The sequence below is a fragment of the Xyrauchen texanus genome, chromosome 8 (assembly GCF_025860055.1).
Source record: "Xyrauchen texanus isolate HMW12.3.18 chromosome 8, RBS_HiC_50CHRs, whole genome shotgun sequence".
NCBI classification, from domain to species: domain Eukaryota; kingdom Metazoa; phylum Chordata; class Actinopteri; order Cypriniformes; family Catostomidae; genus Xyrauchen; species Xyrauchen texanus.
The window spans coordinates 45,365,673-45,391,225 of NC_068283.1; the positions used below are offsets into that span (position 1 = coordinate 45,365,673).

Here is a 25,553-nt window from a genome sequence, read left to right on the forward strand (position 1 = left end):
TTTCAAACAATTTAAAGTCCATCATTCTACAGTGAGAAAGATTAAAACATTCAAGACAGTTGCCAATCTTCCCAGCAGTGGACGTCCCAGCAAACTCACCCCAAGTCTGACCGTGCAATGCTCAGAGAAATGGCAAAAAATCTCATGAGTTACATCTCGTACTCTACAGGCCTCATTTAGCATGTTAAATGTTAAAGTTCATGACAGTACAATTAGAAAAAGACTGAACAAGTGTGGTTTGTCATGAAGGTTTGCCAGGAGAAAGCCTCTTCTCTCTAAAAAGAACATGGCAGCACGGCTTAGGTTTGCAAAGTTGCATCTGAACAAACCACAAAACTTCTGGAACAATGTCCTTTGGACAGACGAGACCAAAGTGGAGATGTTTGGCCATATTGCACAGTGCTACGTATGGCGAAAACCAAACTCAGCATATCAGCACAAACACCTCATACCAACTGCCAAGATCAGTGGTGGAGGGGTGATGATTTGGGCTTGTTTTTCAGTCACAGGACCTGGGGCACCTTACACTCATTGAGTCGACCATGAACTCCTCTGTATACCAAAGTATTCTAGAGTCAAATGTGAGGCCATATGTCTGACAGCTAAAGCTTGGCTGAAATTGGGTCATGCAACAGGACAATGATACCAAGCACACCAGCAAATCTACAACAGAATGGCTGAAAAGAAAAGAATCAAAGTGTTGAAATGGCCCAGTCAAAGTCCAGACCTCAACCTGATTGAAATGCGGGACCTTAAGAGAGCTGTGCTTAAACAAATGCCCACAATCCTTAATGAACTGAAGCAACGTTGTAAAGAAAAGTGGACCAAAATTCCTCCATAATGATGTGAGAGACTGATGAAGTCATACAGAAAACGATTACTTGAAGTTATTGCTGCTAAAGGTCGTTCTATAAGCTATTGAATCATAAGGTGTACTTAGTTTTTCACACATAGATTTTCTGTTTTGGCTTTATTTTTGTTTAGTGAATCATGACACGGTGTAATATGTCATATGTTGTTGTTCATCTGAGGTTGTATAACAGGAAACAGCATCACTGAGAAAACAAATGATTCAGTAAAGGTGAGCACTCAGAACACTTCAGAGAGCTGAAGCTTAAAAGTACATTTAAGTTATAAAACTTGTTTCACATTGATGCCATTTTCTCACAGCAAATGACAGTAAACTACGTATAAGCAGCATTAAAAAAATTCCATACAATTCATTCAAATCAAACTGGACTGAGTGTTTTTAGGATGTTCATAAGTTTGAAGAATATACAGTATACTTGAAGCTGTGAGTCCGATGTACTTTATAAGATCTTTAACCCTGATCAATAACACTGGGCCTCATTCATGAAACTTTCATAAATAAATGAAGACATTTAGAGAAATTTAGCAAATAAAATGGACCTTTCTGGAAACTCTGTTTATAGTGTGAATGAATATCAAAGATTTGTAACAGGGAGCATGTAAATGTTCATTATCAATTATGTCCATGAGATAAAAACCGCTATATAAGTCATCAGATTCATTACTAAATGTGCAGAATATAGTTCTCATAGAACAGAAAGAGTGTCTGGAGGATCTGGAGAGGGTTCTGTATCTTTTAATTATATCAGTGATTTTAGGACAATCAGTTTAAATTAAATATATATTTATCAGCTGTAAGAATAAAAGGACAGTGGATAGTCATTAATCTTGAAGTCTTTATTGCAGTGACACATGAAGCACTTTGGATTCAGCATATTCAGACTGAACAATGAACATTGTAAACTTAAACTATAATCAATTTCTCAAACCACCCACGATGTCAATGAGTCGACACTTTTGATGTAAATGAAGTTACACTACTGATGTATATTAGATTTAACAAAAGTTTGGTGCTCATTTCTCAGGAGTGGTTCTTGATGGCCCGTTGCCACTTCCTGTCCTATAATCATTTGATGTCCATGAGAATGTGATATCCCATGTGCTGTGACACAAAGGTGTGGATACATGTTCGCCTCTGATAATTAAGCCGTATGGTTTGAGGTGGTGTATCTAAACCAGTTGGGTTGAGTGGAATTCACTTTGAGGCAGACTGTGTATAATAATATATTATATTCCACAGTTTAATCAGGTAGCACCATTTCTTGGCAACAGTCTAAACTGAATTTTTATTGCAAATCAACCACTGATTTTTCATTCAGTATAATTTTATTTCAAAATTATTGACAGAGGTCTGGACCTCGGTGTCCTCATAAATGGTTACGGCCATTTATCTTGTGACTTTACTTGTCATGTTCCCTGTTGTCTGTTTTGCATCTTGTGACTTTACTCCACATCTTAATCTTTTTATTAAGTTAAAAGCAAACTACAGTAACAACAGTGATAGTAGTGTTGGAGTCCCTCAATCAGCTGTTCTCTATGAAATGTTGTGGAAAGAGGGGGATATTACATTTCATATCTTCTACGTCACAAATTGGGCAATTTCAACTAATAATTTTACATTGTGGAAACAATAAATGCTGTTTTTGGACTGGAGAGGAAGTTTTGAGTTCTGAAACTTACAGTATGTTTTAACAATGACCTCTTATATGAAGGAAAATGTGCAATTTTTGCTTTAAGGCATACCTCGGGTCTTACGTGACCTGTGACCTCATTCCACCCCCTGTACCTCATCTATTTTTTTTAGAGTGAAGCCGTCAGTCTTTCTCTTATGAAGTGTGAAAAAAATTAAAATGTGCGTAGTCCCTAACATTAATATTGTCCATAACTTTTGAACCGTAAGTCGAAAACACATGATGTTGGTGTCTCTGGATTCCAGTAATACAACAATTTCTCATATCAGACATACTGCCTCTCCGCTATTTTTAATTTTGTTAATAATTATATTTCTTTTAAAAGCAATGTCGGATTTGAATGAAAAACAGGAAAAATTTACCCAAAAATTGCAGTTCTCTCATAATTTACACACCATTACCATCCAATGTATATGACTCACTTTCTTCTGCAGAACACAAAGATTTTTAGAAGAGTATCTGAACTCTGTTGGTTCATACAATGCAAGTGAATATGTGCCAATATTTTTAAGCTCCAAAAATCACATAAATCAGCCTAAAACTAACCTTATCCATGAGACTCCAGTGGTTAAATGTCTTCAGAAGTTATATGATAGGTGTGGGTGAGAAACTGATCAATATATTAGTCCTTTTTAACTATAAATTCTCCTCCCTGCTCAGTAAATCTCCACTTTAACTTTCACATTTTTCTTGTGTTTTTGGTGATTTGCATTCTTCATGCTACTGGACAGGGAGAAGAATTTGTAGCAAAAATGGAACTAAATATTTATCTGTTTCTCACCCACTGATTTTGAAGTTTTCTCCTGCACTACGTTTCCCAGTATCCACTGCCCTAATCACTTCATCGTTATCCCCACCAGTATGCCATTCCCTCATTAAGTTTCCATGTGTATATATACCCTCTAGTTTTGTTCATAGTTTGTCAGTCCTTGAATGGTTATGTTTGTGAATGTGTTTGTTTCCACTCCAGTGAATGTTCTACTTCAGTGTTAATAATTAAAACATTCTATACCTGTGTCTCCTCTTCCACTCCGTGGGCACCAAACATTACGATATCTCTTCTGAAGATAGGAATTTAATCACTGGAGTCACATGGATTACTTTTAAGCTGACTTTATGTGCTAAAGACTTTTGGAGACTATTCAATTGCATTGTATGATTCTGCAGAGCTGAAATATTCTTCTATACAGTAACGTGAGTATTTGTAATTCATTATTTAAACAATTTAAACATCTTTTAATGTATCATTCTCCGTCTCATTAAAACTGTAGAGAGAATTTGTATCCAACTACAGCAAGTCTCTTTGCCACTCAACAGGTATGCCAACTTAGTGGCACAGTGGTAAAAGCACTGGTTTTAGAAATAGGTCAAGGCATGTTGGTTCAATTCTTGCTTGGACCACTCAGATCTCTAAGGTGTCTGTTTTAGATCTTTTCATCTGGCAAGCATCACAATCTAATTAACATCTGCTAAACATCTTAAAAAGATCAGATTTACAAACATTACAATCATAAACATCTCAAAGGCATCTGCTGAAAGTCTTATTGACATCTGAGACATACTTACTGACACACGTCTTATAGATGGGTTGCTGATGAGCAAACCATGTCAAAAATGTCTTCTAGATGTAAACACACACACATCAAATAGACATCTGGGTGATGTATGTGTGCTATCAGAGCAGTGTCAGAGTTGATGTTGTTTTGCTGGAGGTCTTTGTGATGTGCTTATTGAAAAGTTGCTGGACTTTTCCCTATCAAATGTTGAATTTAATCTGTTAAAATGAGTTGATAATGGTGACTACAGTGCTTGGCTATGAATACGATTAGCTTGGTATGTCCTTTAGTGCCTGTTGAGGTCGAGTCTGTGTGGTGTAGTGAATTGTGCATTGAACTGTGGATTGGAAAATGTTAAATCTGACCTGGAGCAACTTGAGATGTGTTCAGGGGTTAAATTGGGGCAGAACGGTCCAGAACAGCGTTACACCTTTGAATCCAACAAGAATTTTTTGCTAGTTTGTCAATCCATTCCATTTCTTGTATGCTCCAATCTGGTATTTGTTTAAACTATTTCACATATTCTGTCTCCATTGAGTGAGTGTACTTCCTCTAAAACCTTTCAAGTTCAATCTGCTTCACTGTAGTCAGTTGCGCCCCCGCATGCAGACGTGTGCTCTGCTTCGGTATTGCTTGGTGGTCCGATCTGTTTCATAAAAATCGTGAAATATGAAATCTGTGCTCACCTGTTTCTGAGATCCACTGATATGTAGTAGCAGTTTTGCTTAGTTCAATATTAAGCTGTAAACCTGAAGTTTAGAATCAGGGATCACTCACATCAAAAGCGAGATCGTATATGATCAAAATATCATACCAATCAAAAGACAAATCGACCAACACACTGTAAAAAATCTCACTGGTGTGTGTGTGTGTACACTTACATTTTATACATGTTATTTTTTACTCAAGGTGCTTTCTGTTTCAGTGATTGACTTTATATTTGAAAGTGGAAGTAAACTATAGAAATGAGCTATAAAACAGGCCCTCCTGGTACCTCCACGAAACCTCTCCATTCCTGCCGCCTCTGGTGTTTATATATATATACCTTTATTTAACCAGAAGAAAACTCGTTGAGATTAAAAATCTCTTTTCCAAGAGTGTCCTGGCCAAGACAGGCAGCAGCACAAATAACAAAGTTGCAGACATAAAAAAAAAAGAAAAAACATATAACATATAGCATAAACATAAAACATAGAAGCAAGGATCATCCAAATAATTAATCATAACAACTACAGCCAGTATGTGTAGCCTCTATATCATTTAAAAGTAATTTAAAAGCAGCCAGTGAAACTGGTTCCTGAAGATTTAAGACATTTTGCAGTTGATTCCATGCGCTGGGGGCCGCATACATAAACGACCCTTTTCCCATTTCAGTCCGGACATGAGGGACGGACAACAACAATAAGTCCTCAGAACGAAGACAATATCGTCCTGTGCCTTTCTTTTTAATATAAGATTGAAGGTATGGGGGAAGCAGACCAAGAATACCTTTATAAATAAGAATATGCCAGTGATTATGCCTACGGGTGGACAATGCTGACCAACCAACACGATCATACAGAGAGCAATGATGGGTAAGTGCTCTAAAGTTTGTGATGAACCTAAGGGCTCCATGGTAAACAGTATCCAACAATTTCAAGCATTGAATGGATGCATGCATGTATATAACATCACCGTAGTCCAGCACTGACATGAAAGTGGCAGCAACAAGCCTTCTTTTTGCCTCAAAGGAGAAACATGACTTGTTTCTAAAATAAAAACCCAGTCTTAGCTTCAGTTTTTTCACCAACTGCTGGATGTGAGGTTTAAAAGAGAGAGAATCATCTATTAGAATACCAAGGTATTTGTATTGGGATACAGTCTCAATCTCAAAGCCCTGAGAAGTCGTAATGGATGGAAGGTTTTGTAGCTTAGATTTCGCATTAGAAAACAACATAAGTTTAGTTTTGTCGTCATTCAAAACAAGTTTTAAGTCAAACAAGGTAAATTGTACAGTATCAAAAGCAAGTTGTAGCTGGCAAAGAGCTTGGTTTGGAGTGGCAGCAGAGCAGTATATCACAGTATCATCGGCATAGAAATGAAAATTTGCGTTGGAGACATTTCGATCAAGAATGTTGATGTATAAAATAAATAGGAGTGGTCCCAGCACTGACCCCTGGGGCACACCCTTGGATATACTAAGAGTGCTGGAGGTGAGACCATCTACTTGTACGCTTTGTGTTCTACCTGATAGATAATTTTCAAACCAGCAAACTGTTTGTTCTGACAACCCGACACTGAAAAGTCTTTGTTTTAGTATTTGGTGATCCACAGTATCAAATGCTTTAGATAGATCAATAAAAAGAGCTGCACAATGTTGTTTTTTATCTAAAAAGTCAATGAAATCATTTACTACTTTTAGTGCTGCTGTAGTTGTGCTGTGTCTTTTACGAAAACCTGATTGAGAGTTAGACAAAATATTGTTAGTAGCTAGAAACTCTTTCAATTGTTCGTTTACCAGAGTTTCCATAACCTTAGCCAGGACGGACAATTTCGAGATGGGTCTGTAGTTGTTTAAATCTGTTGGGTCTCCCCCTTATAACAGAGGAATAACAAATGCAGATTTCCATAAAAGAGGAATTTCGTTCGTGTCCAGAGAGAGATTAAAAAGATAAGTCAGAGGCGGTGCTATAAAATCTGATGCTAATTGTAGAAAGTAAGGCTCTAAGTTATCAGGACCAGGTGATTTTCTAGTGTCTAAAAGTGTAAGGGCTTTATGCACCTCTGAGACTAAAAATGGCTTAAAACTAAAGGAGTTACTAACTGGATTATGTCCATGAGGAAGACCTTTAGGGAGATTCTGATGCGAAGTGTTGAGGGAGTCAAACAATGAACCAGAGGCAATAAAATGCTCATTAAAACAGCCAAGAATTTCAGCCTTATCAGATATTTTACGTGAGTCCTTAAGATTACATGGTGGCAGCTCAATGCCAAATTTATTTCCAGCCAGTGATTTAATCGTCTTCCAAAATTTTAAGGGGTTATTTAGATTGTTTGAAGATTCTATTAGATAATGGTCTGCTTTAGCTTTTCTAATAGCAACTGTGCACAAATTGCGCAGTCTCCTAAACAGTAGCCAATCTGAGTCCAGGCCCGTTTTCCTGGCTTTTGCCCAGGCTTTATTGCGCTCGTGAAGAGAGTTGGCTAAGTCTACAGTGAACCATGCATTTTTACGGCCTTTTACTCTATATTTTTTGAGGGGTGCATGCTTGTCAACAATTTCTTTAAAACCATCATGAAAAAATCTCCAAGCATTTTCAACATCAGCAAAAAGATACATTTTATCCCAATCAAAATAAAATAGGTCATAGAAAAACCCTTGTTCCGTAAAATATTTCATGTCACGCTTAATGATGATATGTGGCTTGGTTTTGGGAATTTTGGTGTTTCTGACTGTAGCAACAACACAGTGGTCACTAATGTCGTTTACAAACACCGAAGCTGCTGAGTATTTATAAGGAACATTGGTTATAATAAGATCAATTAACGATGATTTTTCTGGACATTTCAGATTAGGTCTAGTAGGGCTATCGACGAGCTGAAAGAGGTTTAGCGAGTCACAGTAAGCTTTAAAATCATCAGCTACTGGATGTAACCAGTTCCAATTTAGATCTCCAATGACTACAATCTCATTATAATTCAGACCTGATAAAAGCTGCATTAAAGAAGGCAGAGCATCCTTGACAGCTGAGGGTGTCCTATAGCAGCCAACTACTGTAATGTGAAGAGTCCTAGAGACCTCAAGATCAAGAGCTAAGAATTCAAATTGCTTACTCACTGATTTGGATACAAGCCCATTTACACTAAACTTACTTTTGATATATACTGCGACACCCCCACCCCTTTTGGGACGATCAGTCCTATATACAGTATAACCATCAATGCCGATATCCTTATTCAGAACAGATTTGTTTAGCCAAGTTTCTGACATAACAATTACATCAGCATCAGTTGAGAGTGCCCAAATACGAGTCATATCCATCTTTGCGAGCAAGCTGCGTACGTTCAAGTGAATAAAACCAAGCGTTAGAGAAGAACAGAGGCAGGAGTAGTGATTTAGTGTCCGACGCACAAACTGATGTGCACGTCCCCCAGCGTATTGTGGCGGTATTTAAAAGACCTGCATAGGAGTAGTTGGTCCTGTGAAGGCTTCCACACATTCCGCTCAAGGTTAGCAAACACAATACAAAAAAGGGCAGCGCCATTTCACGTTCCGTTTCTAGTCGATGCCTTAGTGATCCAGTCCAGGTTTTTCCAACCTCCTGAGACAGATGGTATTACGTCATGTCACATGTAAACAGGAAGTCAATCCAATGAAACAGTGCTGTGAAGAAAGTGATTCAAAATCAGAACCAGTCGGGGTTTAAAACAATAGGCATACAATTTCAAGCACAAGTCCTAAAGGCAAGAAAGAAGCACTTTCCTTTGTCGTGAGACGTTTAGACTCATAAGACTCAAACGGCGTGTCTGCGATCTGGCTCCGTTGATAGGATACAAGTTCCTCCCTAACCGGGCGATCCAAATCATCCAACACGGCAGAGAGTAAGTTTCAATTCAGTTGGATCCAAGTTCAATGTATGATGGACTGGTTCCTTTATACACCATTGATTATGAATAAATGATGATTACAGAAGATGCCCAGTGTATGTTAGTCCCAGCACAGATTACTGTAAACCACCTGCAATGTTCGTCTGTCAGATTAACTATCGATTTACAGTTTAGAGACAGTGACCTGAGACAGCACTATTGAGAGACAGTGACATTGATTACAAATCACACAGACAGAGCTGAAGACGAGTGGAGACATGCTGCCATCTTGGAAGGCCATTGTTTCAGGAGTTAGAAGCTTCCAACGAAAAGTTGGGTGTACCGTTGCTTCCTGCCTTAGTCCAGGACGCGGAACACTCAACATCCCCTCAACAGGAAGTGTCAAAATGAATACCCATCTCAGAGAACCTGGCAGCGTGGAAACTTCTGCCAGGTATTTCTATGTGGGTCCTAAGAACAGTAGAAAATGGCTACAGAATTAAATTCGCTCCCCGACCTCCGTGTTTCAACGGCGTGATCCCCACTACCGTAAAACCGGAGGAGGCATGTCTACTGTGGAAAGAACTGCAAAATCTCTTGGTCAAAGGGGCCATAGAACGTGTTCCCCTTCCAGAGAAAGAGTCAGGTTTTTACAGCAAATACTTCCTGGTTCCCAAGAAGGGTGGGGGGTTGTGTCCGATCTTAAATATTCGAGGCTTTAACCGCTCAGTCAGGGTGTTTTAAGTTCAAGATGCTAACTATCAATACAGTCATTTCACAAGCCCAACATCACGTTTGTGTGGTCACGATCGATCTCATGGATGCATATTTTCATATAGCAATTCTGCCGCAGCACAGGAAGTTCCTGAGGTTCGCTTTCGGTCCTTCCACTATCGGGTTCTTCCTTTCGGCCTAGCCCTATAACCCCGCACATTCACGAAATGCATGGATGCAGCACTGGCTCCTTTGCGACTCCGGGGCATCCACATTCTGAATTACATAGACGACTGGCTGTTACTAGCACAGTCTCAAGAACTGGCAGTCCAGCACAGGGATATTGTCTTAGCTCATCTGGTTTCTCTGGGTCTGAGACTCAACGTGCATTCTCTCCCACCCAGGAAATTACCTTTCTGGGAATTATGTGGAATTCGATCGCCATGCGGGCACAGTTGTCTCCCGCTCGAATCATTCCCATGCAGAACTCCCTGTGCAAATTCAGGCTAGGTCAAGGTTGCACTGTTCATCAGTATCAATGAATCTAGGTCTCATGGCATCTGCGTCCACGGTGATCCCTTTGGACCCTCTGCACATGAGACTGTTTCAGCTGTGGCTTTCACCAGATTTCACCCAAGGGCAAGTCCCCTTTACACGCCACGCGCTTCGTTCCCTTTCTATGTGGTTCAGATCCCGGTTTCTTACCTTGGGTCCCACTCTAGATGCGTCTTGTCATCGCAGGTTGCTAATGACAGATGCCTCCCTGATGGGCTGGTTAGCGGTCTTAAGTGGTCATCCAGCTCAAGGGGAATGGGAGTGTTGTCAGCTCTATTGTCACATTAACTGTCTCGAGTTGATGGCTGTATTTCTGGCCCTGAAATACTTCCTCCAGAGGCTGCCTAGTCTCTTACATAAACCATCAAGGAGGTCCACGTTCACGTCAGCTGAATTTTCTGGCATGTCGGATTCTCTGGGCCCAGGGCAAGCTTCTGTCACTCAGGGCAGTTTATATCCCTGGATGCCGGAATGTGGGAGCAGATTTACTGTCCAGACAGAAGATACCGACGGGGGAGTGGAAACTCCACCCTGTGGTAGTGGAACAAATCTGGGTGAGATTTTACAGGGCAGAGGTGGACCTCTTCGCCTCTTAACAGACAGCGCAATGTCCCCCCTACTTCTCTCTGAGTCACCCAGCCCCCCACCTGGGTATGACCGCGATGACGCAGACAAGGGCCAGAATGTGTCCGTATGCATTTTCCCCTGGTTTCTCTGCTCCCGGGAGTCTTGGCCAGAGTTCGCCAGCAAGGGTCTTGCCTCTTACTGATAGCGCCGCACTGGCCGAACAGGGTATGGTTCTCGGAGATAATATCTCTCCTTGACGGCTCGCCTTGGGCGATTCCGGACAGGAGGGACCTTCTGTCTCAGGCACAGGGGACAATATTTCTTCCCCAGCCCGAACTGTGGAACCTTCATGTTTGGCCCCTGAGGGGTACCAACTGAGGGACACAGGGCTTTCACCTGATGTTATTGAGACCATTTTAAGTGCTAGGGCTCCCTCTACTTGGAACAAATCTGGGTGAGTTTTGCAGGGCAGAAGTGGACTTCTTCACCTCAACAAACAGCGCAATGTCTCCCCTACTTCTCTCTGAGTCACCCATGCCCCCCCCACCCCCCCCCCGACGCAAACATGGCCCAGAATGCTCCTGTATGCGTTTCCCTCTACTAGAAGTTACGCCAATGGGGTGTCTTTAAAAGATGGTGCAGTGGACGTAATGCAGATCCAGTTAACTGCCAGATTGCTTCAGTTCTGGACTTTCTGCAGAAAAACTGTCAGCAGGCATATGCCCCGCTACTCTCAGGCTGCCATTTCGGCTTGCAACGCCTTGATGGACGGGGTGCCCTTTGGGAGGCATCCTCTACTCGCTTGCATCATTCGTGGAGTCATGCGACTGTGGCCTCCTGCTAGGACCAGGACCTCTTCATAGGACTTAGCAATAGTCCTTGAGGGTCTGGTTGAGACCCCCCTTTGGAACCTCTAGACTCCGCATCTGACAGACTTCTGACTCTCAAGATGGTTTTTCTTATAGTGATTACCTCTCTAAAGAGAATTGGTGACCTACATGCTCTGTCTGTTTTGCCAGCCTGTTTAGAGGTTGCCCCAGGAATGACCAAAGCAATTTTGCACCCTCATCCTAAATACCTGCCTAAGTCACCTTTCTCGGCCTTAAACCATACCCTGCGCCACTCCTGTTCAACCTGTATAGGCTCCCAATGAGCCAAATAATGAGAGAACCAAATTGCTTACCACAGCTATGCAGACGACACACAGATCTACTTAGCCCTATCACCTAACGATTACAGCCCCATTGACTCCCTGTGCCAATGCATTGATGAAGTAAACAGTTGGATGTGCCAAAATTTCTTCAGTTAAACAAAGACAAAACTGAAGTCATTGCGTTTGGAAACAAAGATAAAGTTCTCAAGGTGAATGCATACCTTGACGCTAGGGGTCAAACAACTAAAAATCAAGTCAGGAATCTTGGTGTGTCTCTAGAGTCAGATCTTAGTTTCAGTAGTCATGTCAAAGCAATAACTAATTCAGCATACTATCATCTGAAAAATATTGCAAGAATTAGATGCTTTGTTTCCAGTCAAGACCTAGAGAAACTTGTGCATGCTTTCATCACCAGCAGGGTGGATTATTGTAATGGACTCCTCACTGGCCTTCCCAAAAAGACCATAAGACAGTTGCAGCTCATACAGAACGCTGCTGCCAGGATTCTGAGCAGAACCAGAAAACATGAACATATCACACCAGTCCTCAGGTCTTTACACTGGCTCCCAGTTACATTTAGGATTGATTTTATTTTTTTATTTTTATATTTATTTATTACTGGTATATAAATCACTCAATGGGCTAGGACCTCAATATATTGCAGATATGCTCACTGAATATAAACCCAACAGATCACTCAGATCAGTAGGATCACATCAGCTAGAAATACCAAGGGTTCACTCTAAGCAAGGAGAGTCTGCTTTTAGCTATTATGCCAGCCGCAGCTGGATCCAGCTTCCAGAAGAGATCAGATGTGCTCCTACAGTAGTCACATTCAAATCCAGACTCAAAACACATCTGTTTAGCTGTACATTTACTGAATGAGCACTGTGCCACTGTGTGTCCGACTGTTTGTACTGTATTTTATTTTATTTTATATTCTAAACTGTTTCAATTATTCTTATTTTTTTTTTATTCTTATTTTAATCTCTTCTATGTAAAGCACTTTGAATTACCATTGTGTATGAAATGTGCTATATAAATAAACTTGCCTTGCCTTGCCTTAAACCCGGTCAATCTCAAAGCCTGCTGCTCCTCGACATTTACAACGCCGGAGCAGGAAAGACTTCACAGACTTTGTCCAGTCCGTGCCCTTCAGACTTATGTCCACCGTACTAGCCAGTGGCGTAAGTCAGGGCAACTACTCGTTTTGCCATGGGGGCCGCAACAGCCTTTGGGGATCATACATTGTGTCGTGGCTAACAAGTAATAACAATTAACATTTTAAAAACACGTCCATGCATGAAAGCCAGAATTTGAAACGACACTTAATGCTCAAGCAAGCCTAATCTTAACTGCAGCATGACTGCTTTTGAAATGAACGTCTCCTGAACAGGCAGTTAAAAATCATAATTTTTCATATGAATCTACTATGGAGGTCTATAATACCTGTAAAAATCTATCTAATAATATTTGTGATTAAAATGTTGCTTAAAATACATTGTTTCGTCAGGCTACATTGTTATGCTGCGTTCCATTCATGCTGGATGTGGGATATTCCTTCTTGATTTCTCCGACCATAAATGCATTCCATTCCCCGATATTCGGAACTGCAACACTAATGTTAGCTTAGCAGGGGTTTGACTCTCATTAGCGCTAGAATTTGTGCTTCAGGTGTACGATTATCAAAAGTGATTATAATGTTTTATACACCTGTTTCTGCAGGTGTTTGTTAAACAAGCTTTAATATCATGTAATGTGGAAACGAACACATTTATCGATCTTACTTTATAAAGTGAATGTTTATCACTTACTTTGTATATCTCCCTGTGTCAGGTTGCAACAAAAGGATCCAAAAGCAAAAGGTAACTCAATTCAAAGTCTTTAATGAACAACAAAGGAAGTCTGTAGTGATAACACAGAACTGGAACTCAAATGATGCTCTCCAGGAAGACAGCTACACAGAGGATACTTTGTCAGGAGAGAAAACGTGGAACAGAAAGTTCACTCGATGAGAAGGTACTGGTCCTTGTAGAACGTGGCTTGAGCAGAGTAAGCCTTGTAGAAACTCACCACAGCAGGTAACAGGATACATTAAGACGAGCGCAGCTACACATGACAAGACGTGGTGAGTAACTGCTGACAGATGAGAGAGCATTACACAGAGCGTATCACACACAATAATCCGACACAGAACAGAGAGAGCAAACACCAGAAGTAGACAGAGTAATCAGACAAGACTAGAAACAGGTGTCACTGCAAATCAGCGCGTGCGCTGATTGAGATGATCAACAGGTGATGTCAGAGTGCAAACATGTAAGTGTGTGTGTGCTGGTGTGTGAGTGAGATGAGTGTGTGAATGAGTGTAGTGAGAGAGAAACAACCCAGATCCTGACAGTACCCCTCCCTCAACGAGCGCCACCCGGCGCTCCCGAGGGAGAGGCCCGTCGAGCCCGGTAGAAATCCTCGATGAGCGAGCGGTCCAGGACGTCCCGGGCCGGGATCCACCGCCTCTCCTCAGGACCGTAGCCCTCCCAGTCCACCAAGAACTGGTGGCCACGCCCTCGAGGGCGAACATCAAGCAGCCTGCGAACTCTGAAAATGGAAGCCTCTTCGTCAAGAGGTGGAAGAGGAAGGGTGGGATGGGTGGGAGCGCGAATGACAGGCTTAATACGAGACACATGAAATACAGGGTGTACCCGGCGTAACTGATGAGATAATCTTAGCTTGACAGTCGCCGGACTAAGGACCTTCACAATAGCAAAGGGACCGACAAAACAGGGCATAAGCTTACGTGAGCCCTCGCGTATAGGTAGATCTTGAGTGGAAAGCCACACCTTCTGCCCACATACGTATCTAGGGGCCTTAACCCGACGACGATTCGCAGCTCTACAAGTTCGTGCTCTAGTGGGACATAAGGCCGATCTCACTCTCCTCCAAGTACGCTTGCACCTCTGAATATGGGCCTGTACGGAAGGCACGGAAGTCTCAGAGTCTTGTGATGTAAAAAGTGGAGGTTGGTAACCGAGACAGCTCTCAAATGGGGACAACCCAGTAGCGGACGACGGCAGAGAATTATGGGCGTATTCAGCCCAGGACAACTGATCGCACCAAGAGGCAGGGCTCTGTGAAGTCAAGCTGCGCAACATGCGTCCGAGAATCTGATTTGTTCGTTCGGCCTGCCCATTAGTCTGAGGATGGAATCCTGATGACAGACTGGGGGATGCCCCAATCAGTCGGTAGAATTCCCTCCAGAACTGAGAAGTGAATTGAGGCCCTCTGTCAGAAACAATATCCGAAGGAAGACCATGAATCTTAAATACGTGATCAACCATTACTTGGGCGGTCTCACGAGCAGACGGTAGTTTAGGAAGAGGAATGAAATGAGCTGCTTTAGAAAAACGGTCGACCACAGTGAGAATAACCGTGTTGCCGGCGGATGACGGGAGACCGGTAACGAAATCTAAAGCAATGTGCGACCAAGGGCGTGACGGAATGGGAAGTGGTCTGAGAAGGCCAGCAGGCGGAGAATTGCCTGATTTTGTCTGGGCGCAGACAGGACACGACGCTACGAACCGACGAATGTCACGTTCTCTAGTGGGCCACCAAAATCTCTGGCGAATAGCGGCCAAGGTACCCCTAACACCGGGATGCGCGACTAATTTAGAGGCATGACCCCACTGGAGAACGGCTGAACGAGCGGTCTCGGGAACAAATAACGTACCCTCTGGGGCACGAGGCGGTCTGACAACGTGTGAAAGAGCCCTCCTTACGGCCTGTTCGACTCCCCAGACGACAGCTCCGACCACGCAGTGTTGGGGAACAATAACCTCCTTGGTGGAAGCCTCCAATGAAGAACCGAACTGCCGCGAGAGAGCATCGGGTTTAAGGTTCTTGGAACCTGGTCTAAACGAGATCGAGAAGTCAAAACGACCAAAAAATAACGCCCAGCGGGCCTGACGAGCGTTAAGTCTCCTGGCGCAACGGATGTACTCGAGGTTCCGGTGGTCAGTCCAAACAATAAATGGAACACTGGCTCCCTCCAACCAGTGCCGCCATTCCCCCAGAGCTAACCGAATCGCCAAAAGCTCCCGATTACCCACGTCATAATTGCACTCAGCCGGCGAAAGACGATGGGAAAAGAAGGCGCACGGATGAACCTTGTCATCAAGAGAAGATCGCTGTGACAAAATAGCCCCCACCCCAACATCGGAGGCATCGACCTCGACTATAAATTGTCTCTCAGGATCTGGAGTGACTAAAATGGGCGCGGAGGTGAACAACCTCTTGAGTCGATCGAATGCATCTTGCGTCACCTCAGACCAAACGAATCGAGACTTGGTCGAGGTGAGAGCAGACAGCGGGGCCGCGACCTGACTAAAATTACGAATAAATCGTCTGTAAAAGTTAGCGAATCCCAAAAACCGCTGGAGAGCAACACGAGAATCCGGAATAGGCCAATCGAGAACCGCCCGCACCTTCTCGGGATCCATGCTGATACCCTCAGCAGAGACCACCGAACCCAGGAACGTGACCGATCGAGAATGAAATTCACATTTCTCTGACTTGACAAAAAGGCGGTTCTCGAGTAGTCGTTGTAAGACCCGGCGAACGTGTTGGATGTGGACTTCGAGAGAGGGTGAGAAAATGAGGATGTCGTCTAGATAAACGAACACAAAAACGTTTAACATGTCTCGCAAGACGTCGTTGACTAACGCCTGGAATACAGCGGGAGCATTGACCAGCCCGAAAGGAAGAACGCGGTACTCAAAGTGACCAATAGGGGTGTTAAATGCGGTCTTCCATTCGTCTCCCTGCTTAATACGAACGAGATGGTATGCGTTACGTAGATCCAGCTTTGTGAAGACTTTTGCGCCCTGCAAGATTTCGAAAGCCGACGACATAAGGGGCAAGGGGTAACGATTCTTGACCGTTATGTCGTTCAGCCCCCCGATAATCAATGCTGGGACGCAACGAGCCATCCTTCTTCACAAAGAAGAACCCAGCACCGGCAGGAGAGGAGGACGGGACAATAATCCCAGCGTCAAGTGACTCGGAGAGGTATCTTTCTAGAGCCTCCCGTTCGGGCGCAGAGAGAGAATATAATCTACCGCGGGGTGGGGTGGTGCCAGGATGGAGATCAATGCTACAATCGTAAGGGCGGTGAGGCGGTAAGGAAACGGCCCGGGAGCGGCTGAAAACCGCTCGCAAATCGTGGTACTCCTCCGGGACTCCAGACAGATCTCCAGGCTCCTCCTGAAACACAGCAACAGAAGAAACCACAGGAATAGCAGAAACTAAACAATTTACATGACATGAAAGACTCCAAGACAACATGGTACTCTTGACCCAGTCAATATGAGGGTTATGTTGGACTAGCCAGGGATGTCCTAACACAATAGGGGTATAGGAAGACTGAAAAATGAGAAAAGAAATAGTCTCTTGGTGGTTTCCAGAGATAACTAGACTCACCGGACAGGAGACACGGTGAATCTCAGACAAAATATTGCCATCTAGGGCGAAGACGGTGGTACTATTGTTCAAGTCCACTAGGGGGATGTTATGTTCCCGAGCCCATTTCTCATCAATAAAATTCCCTTCGGCCCCTGAATCGATTAGTGCTGAACATGAAACAGTTGAACCAGCCCAACGAAGAACCGCGGGCAGGATGGTGCGGGACTTGGATGGAGAGGACGTCATAGTAGCACTCGCCAGTACTCCTCGATCTACCGGCGAGCTCTGGCTTTTAACGGACATGAAGCGGCAAAGTGGCCAGTCCGCAGTAGAGACACAGTCTGTTGGAGATGCGACGTTGTTTCTCCTCAGCCCGGAGGCGAATGCTACCCAACTGCATGGGCTCAGGATCTGGTCTGGAAGCAGCAGAAGTAGATGGCTAACTAGGTGTAGCGGAGATTGCTCGAACACGTCGCCGTTGCTCGAAGCACTTGTCAAGACGAATCGCCAGCTCTATCAGTTGGTCGAGCTGGTCACGAGAACCGCGAGCATAAATCTCCTCCTTCAAATTAACATTCAGCCCCTCCAGGAAACGAGCAACCAAGGCAGGCTCATTCCACTCGCATGTGGTGGACAGGGTGCGAAATTCAATGGCGAAATCGGCTGCAGTTCTGCTCCCCTGATGAATGGTGGTCAGAAGACGTGAAGCCTCGCGACCAAAAACAGACTGGTCGAAGACCTTAATCATCTCCTCCTTAAAAAGATCAAAACGACTGCAGTAGGGTGTCCCTGCTTCCCAAGCGGAGGTTCCCCACTCACGCGCACGCCCAGTCAGTAACGAAATCACAAAGGCGATACGGGCGCAATCACTTGCGTAAGTCTGTGGTTGCAGGGAAAACACCACCTCACACTGAATAAAAAAGGCTCGACACTCAGTCGACTCACCGGCAAAACATGGGGGATTGTTCACACGAGGTTCTGGAGGAGAAGGACGACTCTGATCTGCTGGTGACTCCTGGTGCACATGGAGAAGACGAGCAGATAAATCATTCACCTGTGCAACCAAACTCTCCACCGCATGTCTGGCAGCAGATAATTCCTCCTCGTGTCGACCCAGCATAGCTCCTTGAATCCTTACCGCCGAGAAAAACGATTCCTCCTCTGCTGGATCCATCCTGGTCGGATTATTCTGTCAGGTTGCAACAAAAGGATCCAAAAGCAAAAGGTAACTCAATTCAAAGTCTTTAATTAACAACAAAGGAAGTCTGTAGTGGATAACACAGAACTGGAACTCAAATGATGCTCTCCAGGAAGACAGCTACACAGAGGATACTTTGTCAGGAGAGAAAACGTGGAACAGAAAGTTCACTCGATGAGAAGGTACTGGTCCTTGTAGAACGTGGCTTGAGCAGAGTAAGCCTTGTAGAAACTCACCACAGCAGGTAACAGGATACATTAAGACGAGCGCAGCTACACATGACAAGACGTGGTGAGTAACTGCTGACAGATGAGAGAGCATTACACAGAGCGTATCACACACAATAATCCGACACAGAACAGAGAGAGCAAACACCAGAAGTAGACAGAGTAATCAGACAAGACTAAAAACAGGTGTCACTGCAAATCAGCGCGAGCGCTGATTGAGACGATCAACAGGTGATGTCAGAGTGCAAACATGTAAGTGTGTGTGTGCTGGTGTGTGAGTGAGATGAGTGTGTGAATGAGTGTAGTGAGAGAGAAACAACCCAGATCCTGACACCCTGAGTGTCGAAATGTTTGTGTGACATCATGCCCCTCCATCTCGGTGAAATTGGAGTTGAAAATTTCTGCACGAGCCTAAAAGTATAATTGTGACTTTGAGAAGTATTCCATTGCACTTTTTTGAAGTTGTAAAATCCGACTTTCTGAGTTGAATGGAACGCAGCACTACTTTTCAAAACTTGATCTGACACTGAATGCTCAAGCAGCCTAATTTACACTCAGAAAACTCCTGATGTTGCTATAACAATGCAAAAATCACTTACCAATTTACTTGAAGTGAAAATCAGTACTCCTTTCCTGTTTAATAAATTAAGCAATCACACGGTCATGCAGAACATCTCGTGTTTTTAAATCCATAAGAATCTCTTTCTCAATGGTGATAGCTGCAGTGATGACAGCCGCCTCGTCAGCAAGATCTCACGCTCTTCGCTCTCGAATTACATACATCACTTAAAGTGTGAGTGCACCAATCAAGGCCATCTAGAAGTCCTCGACGTAGACATATCCTAAATATTAAACCAACCAAGAACAAATAAATCAATCTGATTGGCTGATGAATCTGACAATCTGACTTTAGTTGCTCATTCATTTGCACTGTTGATGGATTCTGTGGAAATTCTGAAGGCCTGAGGGGGTGGAGCTGAGACTCACGTGCTGCTTCAGGCATGTGATTTTGTCACACTTCGCTTGTAAGCATCAAGGAATAAATTCTGACTGGATACACTTTTAATTAATCTACAAATAAATAGAGAAAAACTAAGAGTGGAAAGCGATTAAAAATACATAGGCAAAAAGATGATTGAGAATGAAAGGATGAAAAATATTTATTTGTCATGTTAGGCCAGGAGAAAGTTTTGCTGGCCCTGAAAATTCACCACTGATTATTGTTTTGTCTATTAAATAGGGAGAAAACATGAACTTTGGGACAACAGGAGTCAGTTCAAGTAAAGAATTGCAACAGGAAAAGACTAGAAGAGAAAAAAGAGAGCATCTGTTTCAGAGACTTCATCTTGAGGGAAAACTGCAAAACAAACTGGAAAGAAAAGATGTTCTTCTGATAACTGCAGATTCATTACAGTCTCAAGAGTCTTGTGCTGAAGAGGAACTGTTTCAGACATTCCTACAAAAACTACTGTTGATGAACTACAGAGCAAGATACATTAAAACTAAAGAGACCAAAAAACAAGAACACACACAACACAAAGACAATGACTCGTCTGATGATGAAGGTGATATTTTCAATACTACTTCCTTATCTAATGAAGAAACAAGCAGATCAGATCCTGTTCACCCAATGGATGTTCAGATGGCCGTGTTTCATTGTGCTGATAGTTTCCTGAAGCAGCTGATGGTGACTAAACTGTCACAGTGTCAGTATGCACTGCCTCTGCTTGTACCTGATCCATTCACACAACACATTGAGTTTCCTCTCTGGACATTCAGACAAATCAACAAGAGCTGGAAGATATTTGATGATGAAGATAAAATCATCAGTAAAGTCCAGTCAGTCTGTAAGGCACAAACTCCAATGGTGTGTTTCTTCAGGTTTGGCTCAGTGTCCTCATCCAAGTCTCATCTGATGAACAGTCTGATCAATGAGAAACACAACACGTTCTTCCACAGGAACTGCCGAGGAAGCAGCAGAACCAGAGTACTGATGGATGGAGTGGTGGAGATCGCCTGGTACTGCCCGTCTGGAAAAAACACAGATACATTTACTGACTGTGTTGCGTTCTGTAATCTACATGGAGATGCAGGAGACAATGAGAAACAGCTGCAGATCCTCACTCAAATGTCCTCAGTCAATGTTGTTATTCTACCACAACTTGACAGGGATGACAAAAGTGCAACACAGATCCAAAACCTGTACAATACAAGAAAGCCACTCATTTGCCTTTTTACTCAGGACAAATCTGCTGTAATTCAGACAAAAAAAGGAAAATACAAAATAGGTTTAATGGAAAGAAATCAGTCAGATGTATCTGAAGAACTCAGAAGAGCTATAAATGATTGTCTCTCAATCTCATCTTCAGAATCATCTTCCATTTTCAAACTTGAAAATGTGTCCAAACACTCAGATATCAGAGTAGATGAAGATGATGATGAAGACTGTAGGAGAAGAAAAGCAGCAGCACAGCAGATGATGAGATTACTGGAGAATAAAGATCTGACACAAATCAAAGAATCATTTCTGCCCTGTCAGGGAAAACTGTGGCATCAGTGTTGTCAGACGAACAAAGAACTACATCGACCTCAAGGGAGTAAATCAGACAGGGAGATAAGTGTAAAACAAACAGAATTGATGGATGTTCGTAAACAGCAGCATGAATGTGTCCTTAGTGACTTTATGAAGTGCTTTATTAATGAAATTAATGAAAAATATGCTGCAAATAATAAAACTGTTTTCCTCCAATGGCTTGGGATCCTCATGGATGAACACACCTCAACTGAACTTTCTGATCTACATCACAAATATGACGATAAGTGGTCAAAAGTCTTACACCTGAAAGAGAAAAATAAGTCTGAGCAACTCAAAACAGAACAAAGAGAACAACTTAAAAATGATCAAACAGAACTGGAGAGAATATCTGAGGAGCTTCAGGATGCAACCTTTGGTTTGGAGCACATCCTGAGAGAGATCGGTCAGATCTATGAATCATGTTCATCTGTGGAGAAGAACAAGGAAGGTCTGCAGTTTCACTTCTCTTCTCTCCCGAGTCTTGCAGCAGAGATGATGATCTCTGGATTTCCTCTGGAGCTGATGGATGGAGATGCTGCTCATGTTCCTCTGATCTGGATCTCTGCTGTTCTAGATGAACTCATCAAGAAACTGGGAGACCAGAGAGTGTTTGTGCTGTCAGTTTTAGGGGTTCAGAGCTCTGGGAAATCCACCATGCTGAATGCCATGTTTGGTCTACAGTTTGCCGTCAGTGCTGGCAGGTGCACCAGAGGAGCTTTCATGCAGCTGGTCAGAGTGTCAGAGGAGATGAAAGAACAGCTGAAGTTTGACTATATTCTGGTGGTTGATACTGAGGGACTTCGTGCTCCAGAACTGGCTGGAAGATCAACAAGACATCATGACAATGAACTGGCCACATTTGTTGTGGGTCTTGGGCATCTGACATTGATCAACATCATTGGAGAAAACCCATCTGAGATGCAGGACACTCTTCAGATTGTTGTTCAGGCCTTCCTGAGGATGAAGAAGGTCAGACTGAATCCCAGCTGCATGTTTGTGCATCAGAATGTTTCAGACGTCACAGCTGGAGAGAAAAACATGGAGGGAAGGAGACGACTGCTGGAGAAACTGGATGAAATGACAAAACTTGCTGCTAAAGATGAAGTCTGTGATGCAGAAAGTTTCAGTGATGTCATTGAATTTGATGTTCAGAATGATGTGAAATATTTTGCACAACTCTGGGAGGGCAGCCCACCCATGGCACCACCAAACCCAAACTACTGTGAAAATATTCAAGAATTAAAGAAAAACATTCTTAAACGGGCTTCAAAATCCAATGGCATGATGTTGAAACACCTGAAAGATCGTATTCAAGATCTCTGGGAGGCTTTACTGAATGAACGATTTGTGTTCAGCTTCAGAAATTCTCTGGAGATTTCAACATACAGGAAACTGGAGACAGAATACAGCAAGTGGACCTGGAGTCTCCGGAGTGCCATGCTGGAAATTGAAAACAAACTGCACAACAAAATAGAAAATGAAACAATTCATGAGGTTGATAAATCACATCTTCAAAGAGAACTGAAAGAGAAAAGTGAAGAAGTGAAAAAATCAATGTCAGATTTCTTTGAGAAAGACAAAGATAAAGAAATACTGATTGAGTGGAAAACTTCATTTGAGATAAAAATTAAAGAGCTTCAAGAAAACATTGTGAGAGAAACAAAAAGAAAATTAAATGAGATTCTTCAGCAGCGAGATCTGAAGAAAAAGATTGATGCTCAGAGGACACATCATGAAAACACTCTCTTTAAAAAGAGCAAAACACTCGCCTTAAAACTCAAAGACAAAGCAAATGATGAAGAAACACTGAAGAAAGAGTTTGATTGCTTTTGGAAACAGAGTGTGGAGAAGATCATCAGAGACACTCCTCAAATCAAAGACATTGACATAATAAGAGATGTGAAACAACTCCTGAGTGAAATCTATGAAAGTTCTCCTGTAGATCACTGGACGAGCAGAGATATGTTCTCTGTGCCAAGTTATTCAGATTATGTACAGATAAAGAAATCCAGTGGAATTACAGGACCTGTTAGAAACCTCTACAGAGCAGGTAAAGAGAAGTTTGGTGTTGTCCTGTCTAAAGAGGATGAAACACAAATAAGAACGTTAGTCAATGAAATTGCTCATGAGACAGACAAGAAGATCATGTCATTCAACATTTCAAAGATGGGCTACAACAAAAGCTACATTCATGAACTCACAGACTATATAAAGGCAAAACTCACTGAACATGAGGAAAGTGCAGTAAAATATGTGTTCAAGAATGAATTCTTCATGGATTTGCTGCTTTCTATCTGTAAGAGAGCAAACCATACTTTCACTGACCAACACAGACTGTTCAGAGAAGCCAATGATCCTGTTCTCTACATGGAGAAGAAGAGAGGAGAGTACTTCAGTGTTTTCCAGAAATATTGTAAAGGTGCAACATCAGCTGCTGTTTTTGGTGAGATCATCTGTCAGAAACTGAAAGATCCCATTGAACAGAGTGTCTACAAAAACACTGCCAGAGATTTAGCAGATGAAATGAGAACAAACTGTGAATCACTGAATGGAAACCGATCTAAACTGGAGAAACACATCCTGAAGACACTGGCAGAAGAGGAGGATTTTAACAAATACATGAACTACATTCAGAATCCCAGAGATCACTTCAAGAGTTTCATCAGAGATGAAGTCAGTCAGTACATCACTGATAAGTTCAGTGTCGGTGTTCACCCCAAGATGATGAAGAACATCAAACTCCTGCAGCAGAAGATCATGAACGCAGCTCATGAATCTACTGAACATGTTCAAGTGAACAGTGGAGATGTTGATTTGTGGTTGACGTGTTTCACACAGCTGCTCTCAGATGTGCTGATATTCTCTGTAAAAGACTTCAGTGGAGTGAGTCCTGATGATGTTGATGATTTCAAACTCCTAGAAGATGTGATCAGAAATGAAATTCCTCCATTAATATCTGACATAAGCAGTGAATTCAGTACACAGACTTTTAAACTGAAGCTGGACTGTAAATACAGACCAGATGAGATTCTGATTGGTCACTTCTGTCACTGCTGTTGGGTTCAGTGTCCTTTCTGTGCTGCAATCTGCACCAACACACTAGAAGACCATGATGGAGATCACAGTGTTCCTTTCCATCGAGTGAATGGACTGAAAGGATGGTATTGCCAAGGAACAAGGAATCTCAGCACAAATTTTTGTACAACTGTAGTGGCAAGTGATAACCGTTTTAGTGCATCAGATCAGTGGTTTCCATACAATGAATACAGAACAGCAGGAGGAGTTTATGCTAACTGGAGCATCACTCCTGACGTCTCTCAGCTGCCGTACTGGAAGTGGTTTGTGTGCAGATTCCAGAAAGATCTGGAAAATAATTATGATAAAAAGTTCCTGGGCTGGGGTCAGATTCCAGATGAGTGGAAGAAGCACTCAAAGCAAGATGTTATTGAGAGTCTGAATAAATACTTTTAATAGGCCTACATATAAACTAATAGAGCAGTTTAAGAAGCCCTTTAATTACAGAATACAATATCAAATATAAATGTCTCGGTATGGAACCGGCTGCTGGAAGGTGTTGAATTGTTTAAAAATAATGCACACCTGAGGTGATAATGTGGTCACGATGCGCAGCGTCGATGTGTGCGTGTGCGTGTGCGTGCGCGTGCGCGTCATCACTTGTTAAGTAAACGCCACACGCCATCTGATGTTAATTAAGCAGCTCATGTAACTTAATTAGCGCATTCATTTGCTCATTTACATAACTCCTCCTCTATCACATTTGAGTTATCTACAAGCTGATGGTGACTGAGTTAATGACGTCTCTAATAGCATCAGTTTCTCTGGGATCAACTAACTGAAATACAATCTTTAGTGTTGTGCATTTTTAATCTCTTTGCTTTACATTTTCTCTTTATATTAATCTCATTTACTGTTAATCAATATTTTATGATTGTCTGTTATTATCTTTATTTTAATCATCATATTACATGTAAAGTGATGTATGTTATTTGAGGGGTGACTGAGGGTCTGTAATAACATTGATTATTCATTTAGAGAATATACATTTTTATTTTACTGCATTTATTCATACATGATCAATAATATTCATATAATTAATAATCAATTAACCACTTGATTCACCATTTATTAAATCACATAGAATTGAGTGATTTCATTATTATTTTTACTTTCTTTCATGATTCATTAAATAAAACATTATTAATCATTCATTTTTAGATGTGTATTTTACAGCTTTCAAGTTCTACTAATGAAATACTTTCAGAGTCGTCCTGTTTGGCTTTTGTTGTTTCTCGACTTGTTTTGCTCAAGTGTTTTGCAGATGTTGAGGTCTTCATTCCACAAACACGACCAGAATAAAGTCTGCAGTGAAGAAAACTCACAAGATACTCTGTCTAGATCATCTACAG

General features: G+C 42.3%; 1 protein-coding gene across 1 annotated transcript in view; it reads left to right on the forward strand.

The window, feature by feature from the left end:
• The window catches only part of LOC127648190 (interferon-induced very large GTPase 1-like), a 98,620-nt gene extending 73,473 nt beyond the window's left edge, over positions 1–25,147 (forward strand). Inside the window, exon 2 of the mRNA XM_052132772.1 lies at positions 20,433–25,147. Coding sequence (XP_051988732.1) covers positions 20,433–24,597 — 4,165 coding nt within the window. The 3' untranslated portion in view covers positions 24,598–25,147. The remainder of the gene's footprint in view (positions 1–20,432) is intronic.
• The last annotated feature ends 406 nt before the right edge of the window (positions 25,148–25,553 follow it).